Here is a 25,115-nt window from a genome sequence, read left to right on the forward strand (position 1 = left end):
TTCTCTGAGAAAAGGCTAACATGTATTCTCCAGGGTTATACTTATGCCACATCAAAACAGCTCAAAATGCAAACCAGGAAGTATATAGCAAATATAAGTGTTGTGTCCATGAATTCGCACTTATAATCTTTTATTTTGACTTAGTACTCAAGATAATATTGGTAACACATTCTGCTCATCAATCTTCTACCATCTCAATTTGGCCCTATACTGTACTTCCTTTTCTATTAGTAGATTTTCTTAAAAACACATTCATGAGATGTATAAAAATATACTTCAATTATCATTGTTCTAGAAATAGTTTTAATATTTTGAGGAAACTGTATAAAAAGCCAAATACACTTTTTTCCTAGAAAACAAAGGGATTAATTAACGATAAGGTAGCAATCTTTTTTTCATTGTAGAAATAAATTATATAAAATTTAAGCTCTCAATTTATATCATACTTTATTTTCTATCTTTTATATATCGCACATACTCATTGAAGGAAAAAGACTAAAAGCATAGATTTACACCAAAAGAGGTGATAAATAACTGCTCTTACTCCAAAAGAATCATATTAATATAAACAATTACAAATTTCAGATACATGAATAGACCATGTTCTGTAAATAATAATGTGTTATACATTATATGTTATATAAATATTAGTTTTATCTTACTATTTTGCAAAATATTTTAGCCTTGTCCATTTTCTCCTTATGCCTCAGTTTTCTCATTTATAATTTAAGGACTCACCTCTTTTTATAGTTTTACCAGAAATTAAGATATTTTGCTAGTAAGAATCATCCTTGAAATCTTACCAACAAAGTAAAGTCACATCAAACACATTGAGATCTATTTTTTTGAAAAACAATGATTCTGAGTCTTACTCATAGGTAAAGTTCTAAAGTCAGAGCCCAGATCATTCTTTGTGAGGGGCCACCAGGGGGAACAGATACACTGTCAGCGAGCAATTGCTACTCAGTATTTTTCCTCTGGTGTGAGAGTAGATCATTTTTCTTTGGTTTGAACACGAGATAAAATCCGTAGTTGGCTGGGTTTACAGTTCATACTATGTAACAGATACCTATCATTAAACACTACATTTACATGCAGCACAGGGTGCCTACATACCTAAAATCCTTTTGAAGTGTGCACTTCACCTTTAATTCAGTCCAGGGTATACAGAGAGTGACATCCACCCTCTTTAAACTATTTCTCACTCTCTCTCTTTTCCCACTTTTTGCTAAGTGTATATTTCTGCTCCTCAGTTTAAATAGGTCAACTCACATGAATAACTAATAAGAGAGCAACTTAATCTTTAGGTAAGGAGATGTTATGTCCCATCTTTGTATACTAATTCTTAAGTTTAGACAAATTTATTATGTATGATTAATTTGGAACTAATGTTGTAAAGAAAAATCCCTCAAACCTTTCATACGACTTTTCCCCATACATTTATACTCCAGAAAACTGCAGAGCTGGGGAGGTGGCTTGCAGAGAACACAACATCTCTACATAAGGAGCAGATACAGAGCAGCACTAACTCAGGTCGAGATTATATTACTTACTTCCATTTATCTGTGATCAAAGAAAAGAAACCGTTGGGACCTACAATGTTATGATACAAAGAAAATTGTAACCATCAAATTTCAAAGTGAAGATTAACAGACTAAAGAACAAGAAAACTTTTAGAGTTTTAGGGATGCAATACTTTGCTAAAACATTCAAATAAGATTATCAGGAGAGAAGCGTCTGCACTTGCTGTGGCGATCGGTGTAGGATGCTTTCTGGATCTCTGTATTCATTGACTGGATTCATCACAGCTGCATATACTTCACCGTAGGCTCTGCAGACTAATTCTGTAGACTGTTTTATGATCTGCTCTCTATTGATAGACAAACAATATGTGAACACATAATCCGAAAATAAAATACTAAGAATTATAAGAAGCTTCGTATTTGAACCACCACATTTCATTTTCATAATTACCACATACATACTATAAAAAAAAACCATTGTACAACTACACAAGTTACTTACTTTGGTTTGGGGATCAAACATACTTTTTTATATTCATTATTTGTTTACTGTTGCGGCAGGGAAGGGACTGTGTTTTGTTTACAGCTGTATTTTTAGGATTATTAGACAAGAAACAGAAACTGTGACCTGCCATCAATGTCCTGATCTTGCAAATGTGACTGGTAACACATTAACCTTAAAGAAAGAGGCTTATTGTCATTTGTATTTATCAAGTCTTCGAATCTCAGAATAACTTACAGTAAACTGTCCTTTCAGCTATAGTTCCTACACCAGTAACCACATTTTAGATTTCTTATCTATTTATATTACCAGGTTAAAATAATGTGACCCTCCAACAAGTCAGCATTTTCCACAAAAAGAACTTCTACATATGCACATAAAAGAATAAAAAGTTTTAAATGAACTGAAGCAAATTTTTAAAGATCTGACTAGAAAAAATAGCACTGGGTTCATAAAATCTGCATCAACTCTCTCCATGTTCTCATGACATTTACTTCTTGTCATTCTCAGCTACTTCTATTCAAGTATCACTATACCTAGTGATAAAAACGCTATCTTTTCTGATTTTTACAACTAAATTTAAATGTGTCTTTCATGCTTCACTCCCACACCTACTTTTTTGTTATTTCTGTCAGTGGCATAACCATGTTGCATCACCTCAATTCAGACCCTAATGAACTCTTGTATGGGGTACAGAGAAAAGCTCCCATCTGGCCTTCCCTCTTCTAGTCTCTTCCACATTCAATCAATCATAAGCACTGCTGCTAGATTAATCTTTCTAAAGCATAGCTATTATCTTGTCTCTCCCTCACCCAGGGCCTTCCTTCAAGGAGTTTCTCTGGTTTCCAAGAAGTCAAAATCCCTCATCCTATCATTTAGAATCCTTTATAATACCTTCCATTTCACAACTCTAACCCTGAGGTCCGACTCCTGACTGTTCTCTCTGCCCTGCTCGTTTCACCTGAATTCCTCTGCTTTATTCCTCCATTTGCCCAGGATGCTTTTCTCTCACCTTCAGTGACTTTAATTCTCATTAAAGTACATAAAAATGTACTCTCTCATTTCCTGATCCTCGGAGCTAGAAATAATTATTCCATTTTGGAATGTCCATGACCAAAATGATACTTAAAAAGACTATCTGTGGAAACATGTATCTGTGGTCTAAGAAAGAATAAAATTAACTGGATGGAATGAGAAGGGAAGTACACTTATGATTTTCGATCATCAGCACCCTGTTCTGACAGGGTCTCAAACTCTTGGTGAGGTGAAACAACTGGACATTTCTCCCAAATTGCTAAAGCTTTCAAAATGAGAATAGGTAGAAGGAAGTTACACTGAGTAAATGCTCTGAGCAGAGTGGAGAAATGCTCCTGGCTATACTACCTTTTCACTGGAAGGGAGGATGGTAGAAAGTGGTTTGGAAATCTACTTAACCAGATGAGCCTTCAAGATATTTTTGATCTATTAGTGATCATTCCTATAATTGACTGAACATAATAAATGCATCAATATGATGCAAAATTATTTCCCATACATGAAATAGATGAAAAATACTATAAACTGATTTTTAAAAATCTGTTAAATATAATACACATTTGATGCCCATTTTGCAACAAGTCACATAATGAATTTTAGGCATAGTGGATTTTCGTTCTTTGCTCAAAACAGTAAGACAGATTTTGGGGGAGTGTATAAAGCATCCATTACTTATACCTGATACCCTAATACTCTAAAATCTATACTCAATCTGAACATAGTGTGTTATTTATACTATATAAGGAATACAAAGAGACAAGGCTATTCCCTCTCACAAGAAGTTTAAATTCTGAATATGGTACAATAATATTAAATATAATTTAAAAAAATCCAGAGTAACTGGTAAATGTAGAATGGTTGAAAAATCTGAATAAATTTTAAATTTTATTCTCAAGTTCAAATGATGAAAAATTTTAAATTTATTGGCGTTTAGTTGCAACCCAGGGCACGTTTCTGTTTATAAGCTAAACTAGCTTACAAATGTCTACAACTCACAATGCAGCAGAAAAATCATTATAAATCTGAAATGGAGAAAACCAGAATAAAGCAATATTGCTAAGACATAAATAAAATCAAGCCAATAAGACCAAGTAAGAGTTTATAATTTATTTTCAATGTTGGTATTTGATAGTACAGCGTTTCTCATTCTGTTCCTCAGAAGCTACCAAGACAGGGAAGGGATTAAAAAATGAACACGGCTGTACAGAGCAAGACAAGAGATACCAAAACTATTGGAGAAAAGAAGTCTTCCATGTAGGGCAGTAAATAAAGGAAAGGGCAAAGAACTGTTCCTCCTCGCCTGTCAGCTAGCTGCTAAAGTGAAACAGGAGAGAAAGGCAACAGGAAGAGAGATTCTCCAAAGTGAATGAGTCAAATCTGAACTGTAAAGAGCAAGAACTGTGACTGATAATGATTTTTCACATTTCTGGACAAATGTAAGAGTTCACCATCACTACCAAAGCCAGGTAAAGGTCCACACTCACATTCAATAATTTTTTTTCTAATGAACTACATATAGTAGAGATCAAATGGTACAGTGATGGACATTACTGTCAGAAGACCTTGACTCTAGTCGAAGCTCTGACACTTCTTAATATTGCCTTCAACAAGTAATTTAACATTTCTAGGACTAATTTCACTACTGTAAGGCAATATATTGAGCTTGATAATATTTACAGGGTACTTTTAAATTATCCCATTGGATTAAGGGCATTTTAATGATTTGCTATTTTTTAAAAAACCTTCTATGTGCATCTATTTATACACATACATACATACATGTTATTTTGGGGAATTGGGTTCCTTAAATAATGATTTATAATAAGCATATCCGTTATTTATATATAAATAATTTTACTTTTATATACAAATCTTGAGATGTTAAAGGTTTTTACTTTCTTGCCGTTTTACTATCCCCTCCTTTTTATTTATAGTGCTAATTAGTATGCAATTAGTATGTATCTTTTATCTTAAAAAGAATATGCATGTATCTGTATATCTATCTGTCTGCCTGCCTGGTGTCTTGGCCCAAATTATTCACTAATATCATTTAAGAAATGTAGAGTCTCGAATAATGATGAATCATTATAGTGACAAATAATCAATGTTCAAAATGGAAGTTTCCGGTATTCTCTAACTAAATACAAAAGCACCAACAAATCATGTCATCATGTCAGTCATGTGCTTCTGAAAACTTGGAATGTGGTTATCTACCGATCAACCCGTGTACAGATAGGGGGAAGAAAGCAGTATTGTTTTTTAGTGGTGTATGCTGAGTACTGGTGCTAGCCCGGGCATTCACCTCAGATCTACACACTGTATTCTGATCAATCATAGCCAAGTCCATAGCTGGTGGATGGAGAGTACTTTTAGAATTATTTCTTTTTTTTCCAATTTGAATTCAATTAATTAACATATAGTGTATTATTAGTTTCAGAGGTAGAGTTCAGTGATTCATCAGTTGTATATAACAACCAGTGCTCATTACATCAAGTGCCTTCCTTAATGCTCATCATTCCATTACCCCACCCCCCACCCACCTCCCCTCCAGCAACCCTCACTTTGTTTCCTAGAGTTAAAAGTCTCTTATGGTTTGTCTACCTCTCTGATTTCATCTTATTTTATTTTTCCCTCCATTCCCCTACGATCCTCTGTTTTGTTTCTTAAATTCCACATATGAGTGAAATCATACGGTAACTGTCTTTCTTTGACTTATTTTGCCTAGCATATAATACCCTCTAGTTCTATCCACATCGTTGCAAATGGTAAAATTTCTTTTTTTTTTTTTGCTGGCTGAGTAATATTCCATTGTGTGTGTGTGTGAGTGTGTGTGAGCGTATATGTACACACACACACACACATACACACACACACATACATATCACATCTTCTTTATCCACTCCTCTGTTGATGGACATCTGGGCTCTTTCCATAGTTTGGCTATTATAGACACTGCTCAGAATTATTTCTGTAGGTTAAAATCTAAACCTAGGTCCTGCTTTTCACATGATCAAAGAATATGCAAAAAGGCCAGTTGAAAGGGAAAAAAATTTTGAATGTAAGCTATGATCATCTATAAAGTTAGACCATTAACTTCCTTGGTCTCTTTACTATCCATGAAAATCTCGTAGGTAGTAATTTATTAGGTGGTGCTCTATTGGCCTCTGGACAGTTTAATAATCTTCATAGTGCAAACAGAACTTTCAAAAAATAAAAACATAACTCATACAAATAAAGAATGAAAGAATGTCAAAAATTTAATAACTCCTTCATGAGGAAACTATTAGGATGGTAAAGCTGGTCATTTTGAGGAACTGGTCATTTATAGGCATTTGGAAAGGAAGGTTAGAATAAAACAGTTTAGACAAAAAACGGGTTAATGTCCCATGGAGCAAAAAAATACACAGGACATGAGGAAGCATGGGGTCTTTAATGAACAAAAAGCAGAGCATCAGACTATGAAACATCCCCCCAAATAATTAAATAATTCTCAAAGGGTCTGTTAACAATGCTTCAGTGTGACATGGAAAGGACACACTGCTTTCCCAGACCCGATGTGCCCTATTTCCAAGTTTCTGAGTCTTTCTTATATTTAGAAAGTAGTTTGCTATACCAGTGTATCATATATCAAGGATAATAGTCATGTAGTTAATTAACTACTGGAGAAAAGAAAAAAGAAACTGAAGGAGGCGATGAAGATGTTATAAAATTGTACAGAAGGGCAATACTTTTCTCATGCATCAGAATACCATGCATTAAGAAATTCAATTTGTCCAGTTATAAACATCACAATGTCCTAAAAATTTAGTATTATAAATCTCAAAAATATTAATAAAGACTAATATATGACTAAATGAGGATATCATCCGTTTTAAAACATGTTCACAAAACATTTTAAATAATTATTTAAAGCATTTAGCTGTGATAAGAAATGAACTGCTTACTTCCAGAATCAGTGAGCTTGTCATTAATCAGTACTTTAGGATTTTGGTTGCCATAACAACATGACACAACTTTCATCATTACCATAAACCCAGCATTTCTAAAAATAGCTTATTTCAACATTCAGGCTCCGTGATCACTAAATTGAGCTTTATTACAGAACCACAGTTAAGAGTGCAATCAAATGCATCACAGGAGAGAAGAAGTCATTAACAGTTTAAGCCTGAAAAACTAAAAAGAAAAGATGATAATATACTTATAAATAATAGATTGGTTAAAGAATTTTGATTTTTCTTTTAACATAATACAAACATCAAAGACGTCACAATGAGTCAAGTTAATTTTCATCCCAGGTCAGTTTTCTGTCACTCACTGTAAAATTAAAGTATATCTTAGGGGCACCTGGTTGGCTCACTCAGAAGAACGTGCGACTTCTTGGTCTTAGGGTTGTGAGTCCAAGCCCCACACTAAGTATCAAGATTATTTTTTTAAAAAAATCTTTTTTTAAAAAAGTGTATTTTACATAACACCCTGCCCACATATCTCACATAAGTGTTACCTACCATGCAAACATTTTTGGGCTTCCTTTAAAAATAATAATATAATCTCAACATAGGACTAATAAAAATACAGTGCAGGCCAGTGTTAAAGAGAATAGGTTCTGGAATCAGAAATACTGGATTCAAATCTTGGCTCTGCTTCTTACTAATTGCTTGCCTTTGGTTCATTTAACCTTTCTAAGCAATGTCCTCTTCTGTAAAGAGGAAATAGTAATTCATGGACTCACTGGAAGGATTAAGTGAAGTTAAAGAATCAATCTTATTGAGGTATTCAGATGGATTACATTGTAGGGGTTGGGGTGGGGCAAGGGTAAAAACAGAATAGTCCAGAAGCTAATGTGATAATACAGGCACAAATGACACTCCTCTGGACCACAGTGATAACTGTGAAGATGTTCAAAAGTAACTAGTCTCCTCTCTCATACTTTTTTCTAGATAAACATTTAATGAAGTGGTTCCATGGGAATTCTGATTGAAGTAATATTGAATTTATTGGTTTAACTATATCACATAACCAGTTTGAGAAGAATACTATGTGACTATGTTGGAACACTGAAAATCTACAGGAAACATCACACTTAATGATGAAACATCAGAAATATTTTCACTAAAGTTCAAAATAAGATGCACATTCACTATTACATCTACCATTTACCCTGGAGCTCTTAACCAATATAATGAGTTTAGTTATAAATACCGAAAAAGATTAATGAAACTCATTGTTTGTAGATGTCTTTACCAAAAACTAAACAATTGATAAGCTAACAGAACTAAAATAGAGTTTAGTTGCTTGGCCAGATTCAAAATTATCATATAAAATTTAGTATGTTTCCTATATACCAGCAATATCTAATTAGAACAGGTAATGGAAAATAAAAGATCTTATTATAATAGTCACAGAATTACTTCCTAGGAATAAAGCTGATAATATATAGAGAAGATTATATGAGGAAATGACAAAACTTGATTGAAAATTCTAAAAGATCTGAAAAAATAAAATTCCCATGTTCATAGATGGAAATATTCACTAGTGGATTATACTTTTTCAGTTCTTTTTTTGCTCATTCTTATATTAGCTTGGTGAATGTTTCATATGCACTTGAAAAGAATGTTACCTTCTATAGTTGTGTGTGGTATTCTATATCTTTCTATTAGGTTGAGCTGATTAGTGGCATTGTTCAGTTCTTCTACACCATACTAGATTTTTGTCTACCTTTTCTATCAACTACCAAGATAGCAATGTTGAAATATCTACTTATAATTGTCAGTGTATCTTTTATTCCTAAATTTTTTGAGCTTATACTGCTTGTTTTTTGAAGTTCTGCTATTATTTCCACATATTTAAGATAATTATATCTTCTTCATAAATTGATTCTATTATTATAAAAGGTCCCTCTTTATCGTTGGTAACTGTCCTGCAGTCTAATTTTTCTGATATTAATATAGCTACTTTAGCTTTATTATGATTAGTATTTGCATGGTATATGTTACCATCTTTTTACTTTTAAATATCTGTATCCTTATATTTAAAGTGGATTTCTTATAGATAGACAGGCCATGCTTTTTCATCTAATCTAAGAAGCTCTGCCTTTTATCTGGAGTATGTAAGTCTTTTACATTTAATATAGATATTTATAACGCTGAACTTAAGTCTGTCATCCTGCTATTTTTTTTTTTTATATTTGCCCCTCCGTTCTTTTTCCTTCTCTGCTTTGTTTCGTTATGATGGTTTTTTAGCATCTTATTTTATCTATTGGCATGTTAAGATAATTTTTGTTCAAAAGCTTGCTGCAAGGTTCACAATGTACCTTCAAAAATATTATATAACCTTATAACATCACAAACGTACATTTCTACTTTCCTCCCACTCCATCTTTCATGTATTTGTTGTCATAAATTTTATTTCTATATGTTAAAAATTCCACAATTCATTGTATTTTTGTTATAAATGGTCAACGATCAACTATATTTATATTTAGTATTTCTTGTGCTCATTATTCTCTGTGAGTTTTCTTCTGGTATTCTTTTCCTTTAGCCTGAAGGACTTCTTTTATCATTTCTTACAGTGCAGTATACTAGCAATAAATCCTCTCTGCTTTTGTTTATCTCAAAATGTATTTATTGCTCTTTCAGTTTGAAAGATACTCTTAATGAAAACACTATCAAAGTAGATATTTAAAGATGATACTCTATTGTCTTCTGGTTTGCACTGTCTCTAACAAGAAGTCAGTAATATAATATACTTACCATTATTCCCTGCAAACTGTTTTTTTCCCTCTGGCTGCTTTCAAGATTTTTCTCTTTATCACTGGTTTTCAGTAATTTGATTATGATGTACCTTGGTAAGGTCTTCTCTGTTGGGTTATTTAACTTCTTGAGTCTGTGGGTTTATGTTTTCCATCACATTTGGAAAAAGTTTTATTTCTTCAAATTTTTTCTGACTCAATCTCACTATGACACTCCAGTTATACCTACTTTAGATTGCTTAATATTATGTCACAATTCACTAAGACTCTCCATCTTTTTCTAGTATTTAATTTTTTTTATCTGTGCTTCAGTTTCTACTGTACTTTTTTCAGGCTGACTGATCTTTCTAGGTGTCCAACTGACAGTTAGACCTACTCAGTTAATTTTTCATTTTAGATATGATACTTTTTGGGTATAGAATTCTCATTTTGTAAAATTCCTTATTTTTTCTCTCAGTATGTTTTCCTTTAAGTCCCTGAACACACTGTAAATAGCTGTCTTAAAAGATTTTACCTACTAGTTCTATAAATTGTCATTTGTCAGTTTGTTTCTACTGACAGATTTTTTTTCTAGTTTTGGTTCATATTTTCCTACTACTTCACCTAAGTTATTTTTTATTGCATTATAAATGCTACACTGTTGATTGTATTTGTTGTCATCTTTATGAGTGCTAAGTTTTGTTCTGGAAGGCATTTAATTTAGTTAAAGATCAGCATGATCTTTTGGAGTTTGTTTTTAAGCTTCTTTGAGTCTAAAGTAGCCTTTACTGTAGGACTAAATTAACTCTGTTTTTAAGGCTTGGACTTTCTGAAGTCTCTAAAGCATTATGCAAGCTCCAGTTATTTTTCAGCTCACAGGTTTCCAGTAACTGTTCTTTCCCTAGTAGTCCTATTTTCCCCCAAAACTTACTTTATTTTTATTGATACAGGTATTCCTGAAAGTTAATACGGGTGGCTTAAAAGGAGGCAGTTAAAGGAAAGAGGAAAAAGAAAAATTATTCTACCTCTTTAAAAAAATACTTCCTTTAAAGCCATTATTTTTTAATTAGTACATTATTCTCCTAGTATATAAAATAGAGGAAGATCCCTGAACAAGAGTTCTCAAATCACATCCAGTTTCTGATATGCTCACTTTAGGAAGCATCTATAATTTCCTTTATTTCTTAAATTACTCATAGAAATAATTCTGAATCATGAAGAAAAGACATTGAGAATAACTTATGTATTTTTAAATATGGTTTCTGTAATCCAATCTCTGTATTTACACCATTGAAAGGTGAATATTGGAGTTTGGCACTGAAAAAAGAACACACCCTTCTAATTCGCCCCAAGGAAGAAAGGAAGGAAGAATTCCTTAAACCTATTTTCTTTCCCTTTTCTTCATTTTCTATACAACTTTGCTTCCTGGTTATTTAAATTTATTCAATAGTTTATTTTGAGGCTGAGGGATTCAATCAAAATCTCCTCTGAAAGGCAGTCAAACTCTAGGACAAAGAAAAGGGAGACAAGAGTGATAGGTGTCCCAAAGGTACTGCAACCATAGTAAAGTGCAGGAGAGAATATTAACAAAATTTTAAAAAGATTAAAAAAGAATATTTTACACTTCAAAGTTATTTCAAATAAACTGACATTTTAAATAAAATATGAATAGAAAATAAATTGGTGACATAAAAATATGAAATTAATTTTGATTAAAAATGAATTATTTTGAAAAGGTTCAAAATTTAGCTGAATAAAAGTTCTGGTCCTATTGTCTCAAATGTTTTATAAATAAACACTGTGCCTCTACAGTAGCAAAAATAAGGATAAAAGTTAATTTTGAAAATAAGAAAATGCCATCAATCAAAAAAAAAGGGAAAAAAAGCAGTTAGAAAATCTGCTTTCATGGTGAATCTTAACTGTATAAAATGTCCTTTATTTTCAAAACAGCCCTGATTTTTAAAATAAGTAGCCGAATTGCTATCATATTTTTTCTTCTGAAAATATATTCACAGGTTACATTTTAATTTTAGAATACTTTGCAAACAACATTAGAAATTTTCTGAATGAAAAAAGTGATACTATTAAATAGGTAGTAACCAATTTCTCTTAGTTGTCCTATTATTACTTATATGTGTATCTCAATTTTTATTTTATTTTTTTTAAAGATTTTATTTATTTATTTATTTATTTATTTATTTATTTATTTATTCGACAGAGGGAGAGACCGCGAGAGAGGGAACACAAGCAGGGGGGAGTGGGAGAGGAAGAAGCAGGCTTCCTGCTGAGCAGGGAGCCCGATGTGGGGCTCAATCCCAGGACCCTGGGATCATGACCTGAGCCAAAGGCAGATGGGTAACGACTGAGCCACCCAGGCACCCCACATATCTCAATTTTTAAATGTCACTATATTAGTAAGAATTTATAACAGGATGTTAGATACATACTATAAAAACAAAATACTAATATAAAAAATTTAGATTTTAAAACAATATACCAAAAACTATGTTCATCTGGCTGTTAATAAAACAACAAAATTTACATTATTATTATTATTAATCAATAAAACAGTAAAAGTAAATGGAAAACTAAAATACTTCAGTAATAGGAGACAAACATCTGATCTGAAATATCATTTAAGCTTTAGAAAATCTGAGGAGTCCTCACAGATAAAGAATTCAGATAGAGTCATAGAAAGTGCTTAATTCCACTGCTAGTTCTGTAATTTTACTTTAAACTATTATTAAAGTTTATGAAAGGGAGGGAAAAATCTATTTAGAAGTACCCCTGAGTCTAAGGACGTACACTTTTAAAATTTTTGTTGAATGCTGTCAAATTGCCCTCTAAAAGGATTGTACTAATTTATATTCTCATCAACAGCATATGAAATAATGCCCATTTTCCCAGACCCTTTCCATTAGCATATAACAAACTTTTTATTGTCAGTAATCTGACAGGCAGAAATTCTCACTGCTCTTTTAATTTGCATTTTTGATCATTATTATGTTCTCATATATTTATTTGCCACTTGCATGTCTTCTGTGAATTGTCCAAACATACAGTGCCTGTTTTTCTACTGTTTTGTCCTGATTTGTGGGATTTTGTTCAATATTAAGGGTAACTTGTCTGTTACATAACTTGCAAATATTGTTCCACATTACTGTTTATATTTTAACTTAGTTTATATTGTTGTTTTCTGTGAAAAAAAAACAAACTTTCAAGTGTTTTGTAGCCAAATTTGTCCATTTTCTCCTTTATGGCATCTTGGCTGCATGCCATCCTTTATAAAACACATTAAAATTTCCCCTCAATTGGCATATTATGAAAAGAATAATGGTATGTTTTATATTTAGTGATGTCCCAAACAACTCAACACTCAAATGCTAAGACTGAAACATGTGGTTAAATCTAAAAGAGCTGCAGGTATTCATTTAAAAAAATAATTTAAGAAACACATACAACAATTTGAGCCATGGCATAATGGAGTTTCTTTTACCATCTCTCAGGTCTTTAGCCTTCCATTATGTAGATAGTATGAGATCTTTCAGGATAATAAAACATAAAAGTAAAAAAAAATTAAAATCATTCACTCTAACTACACCTAATATGGGAAAATTCCCTAACTCTATGCCTGAGAAAAAAATGGTCCATCCCATTTCCAGCCAATTCTAATTGATATCAAATTTTTCTGCATGTTGAGCCAAGAGTTGCCTCCTTGCTTTATTTATTGCTGTAGACCTACTCTCCGGAAAAACAGAAAACAAGTGTAGCACCACCTCTGTACCACTGCATCCTTGCAGATAATTGAAATATTTTCTTCAAGTTCAATTGTTCTTTCCTTATTATACTTTTTAATATAAATATTTGTTCACATGTCTAAATGACCCAACAGACTATAATCTCCATGAAGACAGTGCAAATGTCTTTTAAATCTTAATCCTTGGTGTCTGTTATACAGAAAGCATTTAATACACAACTGGGTGAATGGAAAGAAAAAAAAAACGTATAGAGTTGTCTAATTTCCTTTTAGAAAATTTAAATTTGTCAATATTTTCCTTATAATCAAGAAACTCAGACAATATGATCTGTTTCTTATGTGATATTCTAAGATTTTAATGTATAGTTCTTTGTCTTGAACACATTCCTGATAAATATGTGATAATGAACAATTAAAAACATATCTACAGATCCAAAATAGTCCATAAAGTAGTTCATCTGCACTGTGCAATTAATATATTATTGATCTCCCATGACATTTTCAATGTCATTCTGACATGTTAGTTAATATAAGGGAATTTGGTATTATGGCTATATACATCCAATTATATTCACATTAATTTTATAAACCATTCACTAAATAGAGATTTTGGAGCTGCGTACGTGCAAGCAGTAAGTATGAAGAGAGTCAGGTCAGATCTCCTAGGGGACCTCAGGTATAAAACTACAGATCTTCAATGGTAAATCTATTCCTAAAAATAAATTTTTTCCAAGAAATGTGCCTAGTATTTTTAAAAATATATGAATCTTCACCAACTAGTTGCAACCAAAAAATACTTACTTCACTGTGGTACTTAGAAGAAAGTTCAGCTGTGGCATCAGCAAGCTGTCTGGGGCTGAGAGGTAACGATCAAACTGAACCTACATGAAACAGAGAAAGAGCAAAACATAAAGTGCATATATTTGTCAGTAGACATCTCAAATACAACCATCACTTTATAAGGGTTAAATCTTAGCAAATATACCATGATACAAATAATGAGTTCTTTGTGATCAAAATGAGTTATTGCTTCAACATTCTAACTAAAATTCTCTAAAGTGTCAACTTCTTAATGTAGTCAATATCAGCAATAGCTACTTGTAAAATTCTGAATCCAAGTCATTCATCTTAATCTCCCTCACCAAACTTTTGAGTAACAATATTAACAAGAAAGGTCATCAGATTTCAAGTCTACCTTACTTTCTTAAATCTACTGTATTTGTTAATTGTTAATTTACCTATTCATTCAACTAATATTTATTGAGTACCTACTATTAGGAAGGTACTATATTAGGTAAAGTGTGTATAATGGTGAGCAAAAGAGGCCAGACCCTAGCTTCACAGAACTTATGATCTACTGAGAAAGGTAATAAACAAATAATAATGTAAATAAATATATAATTACAAATTATGTTAGATGCTATGAAGGAAAACACCAAAGTACTATAAAAGTGTAAACCAGGAGGATGGACCTAGTTTCTGTGTTTGGCAAAAGAATCTGAAGAAAGGACATGTGAAGTGAGATCTTAAGAGATGAATAGGGATTAAGTAAGAGAGTGTGTAGTGGGGGCTCAGGGGGTAGCATGCATGGGATAGCAAGGGTGAAGGCTTGAGGTGAGAAAGAGAATGGCTAACAGAGATTGGTTCATGTAGGTCTCCTACACTTTTTTAAAGGATTTTAATTCTTACTGGTAAAAGCATTTAGGAAACCATTGAAGGAGGGGAATAATCTGATTTAAGTTTTAAGAAGCTACATCTGGCTACAGCAAGAAGGAGGGAAGGCTGTAATGGTAGATGCAAGAATACCAAATAGGTGGCTATTGAAGCCATCTTAGACCACAAGGACAGTAACATGGTAAATAGAAGAGGAGATATTTGAGAGAACTGGACAGTAAAACCATCAGCATGTGGTTAGTGACAAGGTGTAAGGGCTGACTTCCAGATCTGGATCTGTATAATTTAATTCACAGCATTATCACAATTCATAACTGTATTCTTTTCACATTTATTTAGTTGTGCAACAGCTACACTCCTTACTAGATCACGTCTATCTTCATCCCAATTCTTAGTAATCGGATGCCTAGGAAACAGCAGATAATGTTGAAATGATAATGGACAGATGCTCTTACCACTTTCTGTGTTGGGAAACTTGGAAGAGGACCTGGGGGTGGGGCAGGAAAGACTTAATTAAAAGAGTTCAATTCTGGGATATGCTGAACTGAAGTGCCCTGAAGCATTCAAGTGAAGGTAACAGACAGTTATATATAAAATGATGGACCACACACAAAACAAGATTCTGTTTCTTTAGAGAGAGAGATATTCAACTTAACTGCTATTAAAGTTTAAGAGCAAGCACAAAATAATTTGTAATGGGGTTTAAATATATTTTGTGGGTTTATATTATGGACTGGATATGTGTTGGTGGGGGAGAGAGAGAGGGAGGAAACACATTCATTGAGTACTAACTAAGGTTACTGATCTTTGTAATGTGTAGACTTATGTCCTCATTCGGGAGTGGGGAGAATACCGTGAAGTGGGACTCCTGGGTAGTAGGGTGAGTGTATATTTAACTTTCTAAGACACTTACCTTTTTTACTTAATCTAAAATTTATTCATTTTTATTTATTTTTCAACTTGTTAGAATAAAATCTTCATATTTTTATAGTTTTTACTGTGATGTTTGATGAACAGAAGTTATAATTATTTCTCTCTATGTGTATATATGTTTTTATCATGACATAATATTCCTTATTTATTTTATTTAGTGTTTTTAAAATCTATCTTCTCTAAAATTAATATTGTTGGCTCTGCACTCTTTGCATTGTTATGTATCTTGTGGGCTTATCCCTTTCATATAATTTAGCTCTGTAAGATGATAGGTAACAAAGCCTTGGTATCAAAAGTCATCCAGGAGAACTGTGTGCTGAAGTCAAGCCATTGTGGGGAGTATTTAAATACTTAGGATAGGAGAGGCATATAGGAGTTGAGAATGTCAGTGCTAGGTTGAATGGGTTTGTTCAGAGGATTAGAGTTAGCAAACGAAAAACACTAGCATGCTCAATAAATGCTAAAGACACTGTTGTTATTACTGCTGCTAGTGTATTACTACAAAGCTTCCAAACAAGGTCATCCTATGTTGGCTAAACAAGTGTCATCTAACTGGTGGATATACATACGTGCCAAGTATATACGTAAGACATGGAAACATGCTACAAGAAGTGGTGCTCACAGATGTGCAGGCAAGCTCCTCACTTGAAAAGAAGGAAATAAAGTGGAGTTTGAGGAGTCTCACACTCAAGAGTAATATATTATTTTAAGACTGGAATCCAATTTCAGTTATTATCTCAGGAAGAAATCAAGAACTGTAAGTCAAAGATCACTAACAGTAGGAAGTCTTTAATGATATATAGCCTAACAACTTTTCATCTGTCATTTCTGTTTCTCCATTACGTTAAAAGTAAAACTCTGAAAATCAAGAAAACCTAAACAGGAATGATGAGGAGTTAGGGTAGAGTGGAATACTACTACAAACGTATGTCTTGGTCAGACCTTAGTTAAAGGAAACATTCTTGCACCCAATGTGAATGTAGTATATCAAGAGATAAAAATTACCACCCAGGAAAAAATTAGTAATAATTAGTATAGAGGAAACCTATGTTGAAATGCTTTACTATTCACTTACCATTGCAGCCTTCAGTGCCACAGAATCTAGGTTGGGCAAATTAGCTAAAGAGCCCTAAAAAACAAAACAAAACAAAAAAGCAAAAACAAGATGTAAAAAAAGGTGCTATAGTTTCAGTTCATTTATGAACTATAGTCTATTAATAGATTCCCCAAATTTGGAGATTCAGCTCCTTTCCAAAGAACTCAAGTGTCATCTCTTCAACGTCAACTACAGCAGGGACTACGACTTGATCATTTTTATGTAACTAGCACGAAGGCACGCAATCATATTTGTTGGAGGGAGTGACAAACACAAGTTTATTAACAATGGGAATACCAGGATATTTCAGATTTACATAGAAGCAAGGCAAAACGCAAGGAAGCACTTAGAAAATGCCAGTAAATCATGGAGGCTTGAAGTTGCACTCTGACAATTTTAGGTAGGTAGTATAAAACAGCAGCAGAACTGATTCCTCTTTGGTAGAAATTTGCTTGCTGCCTTATCAGAATAAAAAATTTGGAACTGGTTATTTTTGAAAGCCTCATTTAAAAGTTCCTGGACTACAAATATTCTTCATGTTAATGCCATTTAAATGAGTTATCTGCTTTTTATTTTTTTAATTTAATTTAATTTATTTTATTTTATTATGTTATATTAATCACCATACATTACATCATTAGTTTTTGATGTAGTGTTCCATGATTCATTGTTTGCATATAACACCCAGTGCTCCATGCAGTACGTGCCTTCTTTAATACCCATCACCGGGCTAACCCAACCCCCTACCCCCTCCCCTCTAGAACCCTCAGTTTGTTTCTCAGAGTCCATAGTCTCTCATGGTTCGTCTCCCTGTTTGATTCCCCCCCTTCATTTTTCCCTTCCTACTTTTTTTTTTTTTTAACATATAATGTATTATTTGTTTCAGAGGTACAGGTCTGTGATTCAAAAGTCTTACACAATTCACAGGGCTCACCATAGCATATACCCTCCCCAGTGTCCATCACCCAGCTCCCCCATCCCTCCCATCAGAGTGGTCTGCTTTTAAAGAAAGATCCTGACATAGATTTCTCGGGTTCCCCCATTCCCTTCTCTGTTTCCATTGTAGTTCTATAGCTTAACAAGATCTTATGCTGGCCTCAAAGTATTTACCTTTCCAAAGTAACAGACCAAGATTCACTAAGTTAAAAAGGGGATGACTGCATTTACACAGTAATCTATGCATTCAATTAACTCATAGTGATATAGGACGCTGGAAAATTTATCAGTATGAATATCCTTTATATATTTTATAATACGAAAGTTTTTTTTCCATTATTTTTAACCAAAATTACCATAGTAAAAAGGACAGTTAATATTTGGGGGCACTCTACTACATCTCGGGTAGTCATCTAGGAACTGTACATGTATTTTCTCACTTTATTTTCAGAACAACACTATGATACAGATATTAACATCACCCCAATTCCACAGATGAGGAAATAGATACAGAGAGATAAGTCACTTTCCCAGTGAAAAACAACATTAAGTGGCAGAGCCAAGATTCAAACTAGAGTCTAGCTCTAGAACCCATGCTCTAAATGGGCATTTCTCTAATTAGGATCCAGCATGTGCTTACCTGTTCAGGCTTATGTTGCTGTAGGGTGTTATAGATAGAACTCAAGCCTGCTCTAGTTAAAACATAAGAAGCTTGCTCATTTATAAGTGTGTCCAAATGCGCCTCAATCTAAAATAAAACACAACAGAAAGAACATGTTTTAAGAGAGGAATAGGACTGATGAGAGTAGAAGTAGACCACCCTGGAGTGAGCTCTTCATCAGGGACTTGCTCCTTGCAGTGGCTATGAGGCCAGACCATGAGGCACAGGAGCTGCTTCTGTGACAAAAGCTTTTCCTTCTCCAAAGAGGAAGTCCTTCTACAAAAGGGAGAGAGTCTCACTTTAAAAATGATAACTGAAGAGGACTCCAGGACTAGCTACTAGTCAAAAAATCTGAGTTGCCTGTCAGCTCTTTCAAAAGATGGCACTAAGCAAAACACAAACAAAAAACAAGAAACACTAAAAAATAACAACAGTGTAAAATAAAATATTTAGGAAGACTTCTGGGAAGATGAAGGCCTTATGTTCCTCACCTCCACATTCCCTTACCCTCCCAACTTACTGGACCGACTCAACCAATCAAATGTGCCATCTGGAGAAGCAGGTTTGTTATAGTTAGGGGAGAGCTGAGGACCCAGCAGGAGGTTGGTCAAAGATTTCAGGTTTAGGAACTGCCCATGAAGATGTGAACTAGCAGATGTGAGTTGTATATGCTCACCCGCTTTGTATTATCTTTGAGGAAGTCATCCAATGCTAATGGGGGCAAAATCCACACAAGTGGACTCCCCTGATGGGCTGAAGTATCCCCAAGTGGGAAGAAGCCTGCTGCTCCCTTACTCTTACCAGTATAGGCCCGAGAGGTTGGGAGTCTTCCATCTTTTCCTGACCAGGGAGTTCCCTCAGTTTTACCAGTTTGTTTGCCCACGGCACAGTATACTGACTGTGCTCTTCATAGCCGAATGCTTGCCATTATCCAAGTAAACTCCAATAGCTGAGCCCTTCCCCCCTTAAAAAACGTTAACTTAAAAGACGTGAGTATGTTCTAAGAGAAAACCCATCTGAATAATTAGAACAAATATCTTTTCCGGAGGCAACTCTATTAAAAGACACAGAGTAGGGTGCCTGGGTGGCTCAGTCGGTTAAGCGACTGCCTTCGGCTCAGGTCATGATCCTGGAGTCCCAGGATTGAGTCCCGCATCGGGCTTCCTGCTCAGCAGGGAGTCTGCTTCTCCCTCTGACCCTCTTCCCTCTCGTGCTCTCTCTCTACCATTCTCTCTCTCTCAATAAATAAATAAAAATCTTAAAAAAAAAAAGACACAGAGTACTTTAATTTTTTTTTAAGTGAATGTCCAAGGAAGTACAATTAGAGCCCTCAGTCACTAGACTTACTGGAAATCAAAGAAAAACAAGATGTGTAAATATAAACATTTAATGAAAGAGTTACTGCTAAAACCAAATGAGTATCTGAAGAAGAACAGAAGAAAAGTAATACAGTAATATCAAAGAAAGATTAAATTAAAGAGATATAAAAAGAAATTAGAAGAGAGATTCTAGAGATAAAACCAACTAAGGACAGGAACTTCAGAATATAAAAAGTAACAGATGGGAAAGTGGTAATTAATTAGATAGTAAAAAACTTTACTGAGCAAAAGAAAGGGTTGAATCTTCAGACTGAAATGGCTCTGCAAAATCCAAATGGAAATAATAGAAAAAGAGACATACCAAAAAATATCCTGAGGAAATATCTGAACTCAAAGGAAAATCCTTACAAGCTTCCAGATGGACAGAATAAGTTACCACAAAAAAGAGAATCAGACTAGTCTGAACACCTTACTTGAAACACTGGAAGAAGGCAAGTAAGAGTGGAGGAACATTAATAGACTACTGATAGAAAAATTCTGAAAATCAAGAATCTTTTACTCCACAAGGTGAACTTTCTTTGGAGGGCCTAAATAAACCACACCTTCCAGTATCTGCATCATTGTACAGTCCTCTCTCACACTGACTCTGGGCTGGCCCACGCAACAAGCATTGGCCAACAGCCAATCAGCAAGCATGGAATAAGTACAGGCTGCCTAGGCACTTACACACTGGGGCTTGTCCCCTTGGAATGCAAAACATGACCACAGAATAGTTAAGAAACACAGATAATTGGGGATAAAACAGATTGATGAACACCTGATATATATGAACTTCTTGAGAAAAGATTTAGACAAATGGTTGAGTTTGGGGGTTGAATTAGTGATAAATACAGTAAAAACCAAAGAATTAAAAAAAAAAGAATTTTATTAATTCCACAAAAAAGTTATGTAAGGAAGGAAAATTAATCATACTTCATTATATTTCTTTTAAAAGAAGGAATTAGAAATCAGAAAATATCACAAGTTTAGATGTATCAAAACTTATTCCTTAGAAACCCCTAAAACTTTACAAATGAATTTTTACCATAGCCACTGCCAAATTACTTATATACTTGTAATAACACAGAACATTCAGAGTTTTTTCTTAAAAATATTATATTTACCAAAATCCACTATTTCAAAATCAGAAGCCAAGTATCTGGTAAATTTTACAAATGGCTTTGTTTTAGCCACTTTACAAACTCTTAAGCAATACCATTCGGCTTATAGGACTAGAGTCACTGGTATAACAAACTGTAATGTTTTGCCTAACACTGGTTTACACATAGATAAAAATATATCTGTCCTCTGTAACACCTTCTGCACTAGCTAGAAAGCTTGAAAAATATAGCATATTATTCACAGTTCAGAAACTGAAATCTGCATACAGAATAACTGTTCCAATCAATAAGAAAAGCTTCATTCCATCATCACAAACTATGGTTTGAATAAAATGTCATATTTATTATATATTCTAGCTTCCCCCAAACAAATCCAAACTACCGAGTGTGTGTGTGTGTGTGTGTGTGTGTGTGTGTGTGTGTGTGTGTATGGACTTCCATCAGATTATATCAAAGGATTTATAGAAAGTAGGTCACTGAAATTGGATTAAAGCCAGTAACTGAGATCGTATACAGAAAAAGGCTCCATCACAGTAAGCTGTCATCTTATGGTAAAATTTACCTGAAATTGTAGCATTTCTAGACGTCTGTCAGTGAACTCAAACAGAGCTAGTGTTGTCTTCATCATATATAGTGAATTGACCATGAAAGTGGCCATGTCAGCTGTGCCTAAATTGCTGGCAGATACAGTACACATTTGGAGGAGAGGATCCAAGACACATGATAAAACCTTTAAATGAAAAATAAAATGAAATTTATTTTTTATTCCCCAATCAGTGATACAGGCCTGGGTGAACAGTACTTCAGAACGAATATCAAACTAACTGGAAGGGGGCCAACTTACAGATGTACATTTTAAAAAGATTAAATGGTACCGTAGTCATAATGTTTTTTACAATGAGCATCACTAAATAAAATACTTTCAAATTAAAGAGAGCTGGTTTAATATTTGAAGGAAAAAATCAATGAGAAGGATTGTTATGGGTTATAAAATGCCAGAATTTCAACAGAATATATAATAGGGAGGAATAAGTATAATTATTAAAAATGATTTATAACATACTTGCACAAAGTCAGCTTGACGGGCATCTAATGGTACAACTGAAGAATCGTGAGATGCCAAAACTTCACGCAACAACATGAGTGTCTGATTTAATGCAGAACTTGGTCCAAGATCAGGTGGTGGGAGTTCAACCTAAAATAAAGGGTGGTTCATCCACTGCTTACATTTTCCACTAAATTTTAATGTATAAATAAATGCAATTCATAGTAAAATAATACATATAAAAGATGTAAAGCTTTGACATGTTATAAAACCTGTAATTTATCAGTAACTTATACTAATAAGCATAGAAAGTGACACAAAAGTTTTTTGTTATATTACTACAGAATATATTCTTCTCATAGCAGTGCAGAATTTGTACTTCCAAAATTCAAAAATTGTAAGAAAACTTAGTGGTCTTTGAATTGTAGAATCATATTTTATATAAACTTGAAATGGCTTACTGTTTTTGTTTTTTTTGCCCAAGTCATAAGAAAAAGGCAATCCAGAAACCACCACTCCCCCAGTAACATAACTGAGAATCGTCATCCACCCCAGGCCCGAATCTCAGAGATTTTGGTTCAATATACATAGGTTTGGGGCCTAGGAATCTATCTTTCAATAAGCACCACAGGTGATTTTCAAGGGATTGGTTTATGGGCTACACAAAAATGCAGTACACACTGTATTCAACACAGTATAACACCACCACTAAAATCTTAAGAACTCAAGTTAAAGATTAGTTTTACATTTTAGATTACCATTTACCAGTTGTGTAGTCCTGGGTAAGCTCTTTAACTTCTCAGAGCTTCAGAGACATTCTGTAAGGACTAAGTTGGATTGTTGCATCTAAACTGCTGGTAGAGTACTAGGCACTTAGTAACTGGAAAGTATGCCAAGTTCATTACCCCTACTTGCCAGCATCATGATATCCAAGAAGACATCCCTGTGAATTTTTTTAAAACACATTTTTCTGAGTACTTATAATAGTAATATAGACAGATTTTGTTTTATTTATAAAATCTCATACTTAGAAGTCCATGTAAGAGACTATAGCCTTGTGTCACATAGAAAGGTGTAAGAATTTATAAATATCTGGATTTATATTAAGAATGTTTTATATAGAAAAGTTAATACATAAGTGACATCAGCAGGAATGGCAAAGTATGGACCTCTGAAAATCCTCCCCTCCTTCACAAAAGCAACAAAAAAATATAAGACACACAAAGAAACAAAAACATACAGTCCATACACAGAAAAAAAAAAAAAAAGTCAATAGAAACTTTCCCTGAGGAAGCCCAAACATTGGAGTTACTACTGAAAAACTTTAAATCAGCTATTTTAAATATGTTCAAAAAACTAAAGGAAACCATGTTAATGAACTAAAGTATGAAAAGAATGTCTCATCAAATAGAGAACATCAATAAAGAGATAGAAATGATAAAAAAAAGTAACCAAATGGAAATTCTGTAGTTGAAAATCTCTAAAATGAAAAATTCACTATAGGGATTCAATGGCACATTTGAGTAGGCTGAATAAATGATCACTGAACTTGAAGATAGGCCAATTAAACTTATCCAGTCTGCAGAATTGGAAGAAAAAAAAATGAAAGAAAGTTCACAGAGCTTCAGATACCTATGGAACACCATCAACATAAGTACAATGGGGATCTTAGAAGAGAGAAGTGCAGAAAGAATATTTGAAGAAATAATGACAAAAACTTTGCAAATGTGATTAAGACAAAACATTAATCTAAACATTCAATAAGCTCATAAACTCCACACAGAATAACTTAAATAGATCCACACTAAGACACATCACAATCAAACTGTCAAAAGACAGGAAATTTTCAAGTAGGAGAGAAGTAACATTATGACAAAGGAAGCTCATAAGATTAACAGCTGATTTCTCATCAGAAAACATGGAGGCCAGAAGCCACTGGATGGCAATAGTCAAGGGCTGAGACTGTCAACAAAAGATTTCTATATTCAGTAAAACTATCCTTCAAGAATAGTTGACAGAGAAATTGACATTCCCAAGAAACAAAAACTGTTCACTAGGAAACCTGTTCCACGAGAAATATGGGAAATCCTTCAGGCTAAAACAGGGACACTAGAGATAACTTAAATTCATATGAAGAAATAAAGAACACCAGTAAAGGTTCTGACATAGATAAATACAAGGCAGTATTAATATACTTTCCATTTGTAATTCCTTTTTCCCTTATTTACAAGACAACTGCATGAAGCAATAATTATAATGCCATGTTAATGAGCACATAATGTAGAAAGATGTAATTTGTAAAAATAATAGTGTAAAGAGGAAAACTAGGCTATGTAGGAGTAAAGCTTTCATGTGCTATTGAAAGTTGGTATTAACCTGAACTGTTATAAATTAAGATGTTAATTGTAATTCCCAGGGCACCACTAAGAAACTAACTAACTACACACACAAACTTTCACTCACATATATTTAAATAAATAGTAAGGGAATTAAAGTAGTATACTAGAAAATAGTAACACAAAAGAAGGCAATAATAGAGGGACAGAGGAACAAAAACAGTTAAGACATACAAGAATAGCGAAATGGTACTACTTTATCAGCAATTAAATTAAATGTAAATGGATTAGAAAAGCCATCTAAAAAGCAGCGTGGCAGATGGATTTTTTAAAAAGAATAATCCAACTATCTACATGCTGTCTTCAAAGAAACACTTTAGATTTAAAGACACAAAAAGGTCGAAAGTGAAA

At 33.5% G+C, this 25,115-nt stretch overlaps 1 protein-coding gene across 1 annotated transcript in view; it reads right to left on the minus strand.

Annotated features, from left to right (window-relative positions):
* Positions 1 to 286: 286 nt before the first annotated feature.
* The window catches only part of COG6 (component of oligomeric golgi complex 6), an 86,504-nt gene continuing 61,675 nt past the window's right edge, over positions 287 to 25,115 (minus strand). Inside the window, exons 14-19 of the mRNA XM_025874994.2 lie at positions 22,387 to 22,518; positions 21,886 to 22,053; positions 18,824 to 18,931; positions 17,227 to 17,280; positions 14,346 to 14,425; positions 287 to 1,870 (exon numbers count right to left, since the gene is read on the minus strand). Of these exons, the coding sequence (XP_025730779.1) occupies positions 1,723 to 1,870; positions 14,346 to 14,425; positions 17,227 to 17,280; positions 18,824 to 18,931; positions 21,886 to 22,053; positions 22,387 to 22,518 (690 nt within the window). The 3' untranslated portion in view covers positions 287 to 1,722. The remainder of the gene's footprint in view (positions 1,871 to 14,345; positions 14,426 to 17,226; positions 17,281 to 18,823; positions 18,932 to 21,885; positions 22,054 to 22,386; positions 22,519 to 25,115) is intronic.

The sequence above is a fragment of the Callorhinus ursinus genome, unplaced genomic scaffold (genome assembly GCF_003265705.2).
Source record: "Callorhinus ursinus isolate GAN/ISIS: 27379988/994484 unplaced genomic scaffold, GSC_fseal_2.0 scaffold7, whole genome shotgun sequence".
Lineage (NCBI taxonomy): Eukaryota > Metazoa > Chordata > Mammalia > Carnivora > Otariidae > Callorhinus > Callorhinus ursinus.